This window comes from Homalodisca vitripennis, chromosome 3, assembly GCF_021130785.1.
Source record: "Homalodisca vitripennis isolate AUS2020 chromosome 3, UT_GWSS_2.1, whole genome shotgun sequence".
Lineage (NCBI taxonomy): Eukaryota > Metazoa > Arthropoda > Insecta > Hemiptera > Cicadellidae > Homalodisca > Homalodisca vitripennis.
In genome coordinates, this window is record NC_060209.1 from 110,123,608 (window position 1) to 110,130,169 (window position 6,562).

The window sequence follows — 6,562 nt, forward strand, 5'->3', positions numbered from 1 at the left end:
CTACAGGTATCCGTACGAGGATATCCAAAAGAAATATTAAAGCTTTCATGAAATATTTTTCTGTAGGATACATATGATACAATGTATGTAGAAAATTTTTCTAGGAACATCATGTGCATTTTTGCAACGTTTAACTCCTCAGATAAGTATACTTTAGATGAGTCATGTAATCCATAATGACTGCTTCGTCCTTTAAAAGATGACATATGAGTTTTTACACGGTCTACTTCTTCATCCGTTAGTTTATTAGGCCTATTATTATGACTACCGCGTTTGTCTTTAACGACCGGACAAGGTATTCTACTTTTTTTTTGCTAATGCCATGTATAGCAATAAAGGCCTTCTTACACACAATTTGATCTTTCATCTTGCCGTCAATCAAACCACGAATTTTGTATTTATACACTGCCTCACATTTTCGTGCATTTTCATTTTCTGTAGGACGGCTTATAGGAAGGACAGTAATTTGACCACAAAGATAAGAGTTTTGTAGGTCATGGCTCTCGAGAAGGTTGAAGTTTTTAATTATATCAATTCTTGTTTCATTTGGGACCAATTCAAAACATTTTAGATGGCAAAGGCAATTTTGACCTGGCTCATGACTCATAAGTTTCATTTTCTTACTCACTTCCTTCATCCTTCCAAAAGACTATCTTTTTTTGCTGTCATTTCCACCTGTTTTACCACCTCATCATCACTAGCTTCATTTCCTTCCATATTTTTAAACTACACAACACTATAAGTAAGTAAAAAAACACTGGATTACAAGAACATAAAAGGTCATGTGACAGAAAACTATAGGGAGTAGTACGAATTCTCACCACCAGGTGAGAGAAGACTCTGCAATGAGCCCCTTTTTCCCATGTAACAGGCAAGGAAAGGCAATGAGTCCCTTTTTCTCGTGTGTTGCTTGAAATGAGCCCCTTTTCCTGAGGACATTGATTTTTAACCTTGTATTTTCCCCTTTACCAATTAGAAATCACTTCATAATAATTGTTTACATATGTTTCGTTGCTATGGATACATTCAATAGTGAAGTGGCTTCAATATTAAAAATAATGCAATGAGCCCCTTTTTCCTGTATACCCTTCATATATATATATATATATATATATATATATATATATATATATATATATATATATATAAAGTTTTCATAAGGTGAATTATACCATAAAAACACTACTATTATTTCATGAAAAAATTGAAATGGTTTTAACTGAGGTCAAATAGAATAAAATCTACTTGACCTTTAGATTAGTTAGGGTCTGCAGGTACAAACAAGGACCCTAATAATGGCCAAAATATCACATATCAGTGAGGACTTTTAATCTTGTCATTTTTCTAAGTCAGTCTTGAGTGTATCATGTAACTCAAAAATAAAAACCTTTATTATGTTTTTAAAGCACACATTTGACTGTTTTATTTAGTGGTAACAAGTTTGATGTTACTTTAGAAAGTACAAGTACATGATGCTTTAATGAATTTAAATCTGAGTAACTACATCCAATAGTTACTTTAATTTTTATAATGTTAGACATATTATATCAGTTTGTAAATGTAATAATTTTTCAGTTCACTGAAATTTCTTATGCTATCTGGCAAAAACGCGTTCTTAGAAGAACTATTTTATAGATGATAAAAGCTATTATGACTCTATGTTCAGAAATAATGATTTCTTTATTAACGGGTAAGAATGCTTACAGCTTGCTGTTGATGCAGTTTTCTCCGTCGTTGCTTAGTCTCTAGCTCTGTTGGATCCTGGAAGTCCAGCTCCTCTGTGCTATTTCGCAACTCCTGAGCCATTTCCTCTGTGAAGCCAAGACCTAGTTTTGCGACAGGGGCTCCCTCCGCACCTCCTGGATCAAAGTGTTTGTTTCAAACATATGATATAATTAGACCTTTATCTGAACATTCAAAGAGATACTGGAACTAGTTTTGGCCCCCCTACAGTATATGTTCCTGGGTGCACGTATTTGTAAAGCGACCATGATCAAAATCACTGTATTGAATTCTGCATAAGTAATGATTAGTCTCCCGTCAGGAGCCTTTCACAAAGGGTAGATGGTGGAAACAGATATGGTAGGTACTGGTGACTTATATAACCCAATGTGGAGTAGACAAAATATATTCATATCTGAAGTTTTCCAGAACCCTCAGGATTGAAAAAAAGTCTTTAGTGGGAATGTATAAACTCTGTATGGGAAAGAAAAATGAAAAAATCGCATAAGAAAAAATATTTTTACACAAAAAAAAGCCAAGTCAGAGCGGAGGTTTCTAAACTATCCAGGGCTAAGGAGGAAGCAAACAGGTTAGTTCTCTGCACTACTGCTAAAACTGGCAAATGTAGTATTCTTACAAATCAGTTACAACTTTTAGCATTTATATTTATACTTAGGGTTCATTTCATTTAAGTTTGAGTTTATAGTATATCTAAAAGTCATGAAGAAGTGCTTTAGTCCTGTTGATTAGGAAAAGAGCTACTCATATAAATTTATATAGGCTGATAAGTCTGACTCCCTTTCATTAAAACAATGGAAAAGTTCTGACGGTTACTGATGTATGAGATGCACAGTAATAAGTTATTACAAGACATACAACATGCGTGTACAGAAGGAAAATTCTCAAGAATTGTACTCTGTATTTTAGATGGGCATTGTAGTAAAAATAAGAAACTGAACACAGTCTCTCTTTGTGTATAAAGTATAAATATGCTTTGTTATAAGAAGAGCCTTAACTCAGACAACAAGAAGACTGACTTACTGCAAGAATTTCAGCTCCTTCCTGAAAGGTCTGGAATCTCGAACTGATGTGCCCTATTAGTAATTGCAGTTTGTTAACTGAACGAATCAATAAAGAGATTGATTGATTAGTTTCAGAAAGGAAGTTGTAAAGAAGTGGAAGAGATAGCTACAAACTCACTGTGAAGGAATACTCACTGACTGAAACATTCAAAGTTATTGAAAAATCCTTTGGAGAAAACAATACAATGGGTTTTACCCTGAAATATTAAAAATAACAAAGTGTTTACAAACCAGGACCCTTTTCAAAAAATCTTAAGAGACTAGAACTGAATGATTAAGATATTTTAGATTTTCAATTAAGTAAACGGGTCAGAGGAAAACTGCAGATTGCACTGTCCAGTCATCTAGAGTGTTAGCAAGAGTGGATTGGTATAGCTTTTCCTAATCACTTGGATGCAAGAGAGACAGACCACAGAATATTTGTGAACCTACCAAAATCTGCAACTTAATGGGTTAGGAGAGCTTAATAAACCCAAGTGTACATTGTTATGAGTTACAAACTGTGCCCTCTTCAGAAGGAAAAATGAAAAAAACATATTAAGCAGGATAAAGAGAAAACAGAGAACTCTCATAGGGACAACTATTCTTAGCACACTCTGATGGTGTTGTTTTAAGTAGTAAAATACTTGTCCTGATTGCCGATATCTGTGTTTCAATTATCTTTGGTATTTATTTAAATTTTTAAAATAGTAAAAAAATGTTAATATCTTCACTTAATAAAATAATTCAAATGCATTGTTTATTTACATTGTACAAGTAAAATAAGCCTATGCTTAAAAACAGTGTAAATCTTTTAAAGGCAATAATAAAATAATATGTAACACAACATTCTTAATTTTTATCCTGGTTTACTGTAATTGAAAGGATAGCATTAATTTAATGTTTTCTATGCTTGCACCAAAAGCCTGGCTTATACAGTACCACACTGAAGTGATGGATTTAGAAGTAATATTTGACTACAATGCTTTGTTATAAGAAAAGCATTGTTTGGGAAATTAAAAATGGAGGCTTATTCAACAGCTATACTACACTACTCTTCACCAGCAAAGTTAATAACTGTTCATCTTAGCCTACTCTCTTGTTTATCTTAGTTTCTGTCTAGTCTAGTCTCTTGTTAAAAAAAGTCTTAACATGATTTTTCAACAAAGGACTAAATTATAATTTGAATAATAAAAAGATAAACATGTATGCTATTAATAAAAATGATATATTATCGAAAATTATTAACTTTTAAAATTTAATCAGATATACAATTAAGAATAGTCAAAGTGAAAATTATACTTAAATCACATATTTATTTCTTTGCATATTAGATATTAGCAACTGCACTTATGTTAAAATACTTCTTCAGAGAATAATGAAATAAAAATGTATTAAATCTTAAAAGTGACCTTGCTTTACTTCAAAGAACTTTGGAATTTCCATTAAAATGCTGAGGATGCTGTGTATGTTAAAAAGAGTACACATAAATAAACCAAATTATAAAATATGCTTGTATGGTTTAATTCCAATTTATTGGGTTTGTAATAATATTCTTCTAGACTAAATTTAACTTGGAGGTAAATTTTAATAAATAACTTTTTTTATTGTAATCCAGCCAACACAAAAAACTTTTGTTGAATAAATAAATTAGTATACAGGGTGGCGCAAAAGTCACTGGACAGTTGGTTAAAAGAAAAAAAAAATAACAGCAAGACGTAGTACAATAGTTTTTGTCCGTGATGTTGGTATTACTAAATGTTGATAATTATACCTTTTTAAGTTGGCAATACAATGCAATGAAACACACAACAATCGAACTGGTGAGTTCATCTGTGACATGTGTTTAAAGCTGTAGTCCCCAAATTATTATTTTTCTAATATAATTTTTGTTAAACATTAGTCATAATGTTAACGAAAGAAGAAAGGATATTCGCGTTAAAACATTTTATAAAAGTGGTGCTACTGCAGTTGTTAATGAATGGGGAATACACTTTAGATCAAAACCACCATCTAGAAAAACAGTGTAAGACATACGAGATAGATTTGAACAACTTGGATCTGTTATGGATGCACCAAGGTCTGGCCGCCCAACAACAGTCTCAACTGATGACAATTTATTGCGGGTATGTTTAGCTGTAACCAAAAGTCCTCGAAAATCGAACAGACGATTAGCATCTGAACTGGATTTATCACGAAGGTCAGTGCAAAGAATGTTACACAAACAGAATTATAAATCTTACATTCCACGTTTATTACATGGGTTACTTGAAGATGATCCAGATTGACGACTTCAGTTTTGTGGATTGTTGCTTAACCAACACAAACATGATCCTAACCTTTTTAATAAAATTATTTGGTCTGACGAGGCCAATTTTAACTTAAGCGGACAAGTTAACAGACATAACTGTACTTATTGGTATACTGACAATCAAAGTTGTTAGAGCAACAGCTGAATCAACCTGGTGTGAGTGTTTGGGGGTCAATATCATCATTTGGCGTACTTGGACCATATTCTTTTGAAGGAACAGTGACAGGAGATAAATATTTGGATATGCTTCAGAATTACGTGGTACCAGGACTCATGACGTTTGCAGAAAACTTTCAAGAACTTTACTTTCAACACAATGGTGCTCCACCACATTACGCCACTGCCGTTCGCGATTATTTAAATGAACGTTTCCAAAGAAAAGTTATTGGTCGAAGGGCAGATATTGACATGCCCCCATGTTCACCAGATATCACACCAATGGATTTTTTCCTATGGGGAGTAGTCAAGGACTCTGTTTATTCTCGAAAGCCTCATACTATTGACGAATTGAAAGACTACATACATGACGCATTTTATGATTTGGACAATGATCCCACACTATGCCGTAGAATATGTAACAGTATTCCAGAAAGACTTCAAAGATGTATTAATGAAGACGGAAAACAATTTGAATATAAAAAATAATGTAAGTATTTTTTATAATAAAAAATAATTTCAAATAAATCTAGTCTTGTTTTAACCAACTGTCCAGTGACTTTTGCGCCACCCCCTTTAAGCTGAAACACCCTCAATTTAAAAGGAAAACAAAGCTAATATATATATATATATATATATATATATATATATATATATATATATATATATATATATATATATATATACCTGTGAATAGATCCCTCTCAGGACTGCTGTCATCCTGATGAGAAGAACTGCTGGCACGGGAAATGTCGATGCGTGGCGTGGGAACCCCCATCCTCGGGGACTTAACCCCCGCTTCCTCCTTGACCCCCGGCAGTGTGAGGCGGTGCTTGTCCCCGGCCCCCGGACTATCGTGCTCCTGTTCGTCACTCAGGTCCTCCACTGATGCAAACGGAGCTATGCCTGCACTCCGTGACTTAGGCTCCATAGTATCCTTAGGCAAACAATATATGTTAGTTAGTCTTACAATTTCAGTTAACACACCAACACAACTCTTTCTTTATGAATAAGAACTAAATCAATTTAATTAAACATAAATAACAAATTCAGTATAAAATATTTTAATGTTGTTTTATTAAAGTCTCATTGTTATAGTATCATTCTCTGTAAAATTTCTCTAGTTTGAAATGAGATGTTTTAAAAAATCATACTTTTTCTAATGAGATTGATAGGAGAGTACAATTAATTATCAAGCAGAGAAAAGACAATAACAACCAAATGGATAGTATAAACTAGTAATGTCTGCATTTTTAACAACCAGAAGCATGATTTTAGATTTCAGAATAAAATGTATTACATTTTAAACTGT

At 33.0% G+C, this 6,562-nt stretch overlaps 1 protein-coding gene across 1 annotated transcript in view; it reads right to left on the reverse strand.

The window, feature by feature from the left end:
• Nucleotides 1-6,181, reverse strand: part of LOC124358316 (flocculation protein FLO11) — a 54,637-nt gene extending 48,456 nt beyond the window's left edge. Inside the window, exons 1-2 of the mRNA XM_046810615.1 lie at nucleotides 5,938-6,181; nucleotides 1,705-1,859 (exon numbers count right to left, since the gene is read on the reverse strand). Of these exons, the coding sequence (XP_046666571.1) occupies nucleotides 1,705-1,859; nucleotides 5,938-6,181 (399 nt within the window). The remainder of the gene's footprint in view (nucleotides 1-1,704; nucleotides 1,860-5,937) is intronic.
• Nucleotides 6,182-6,562: the final 381 nt, after the last annotated feature.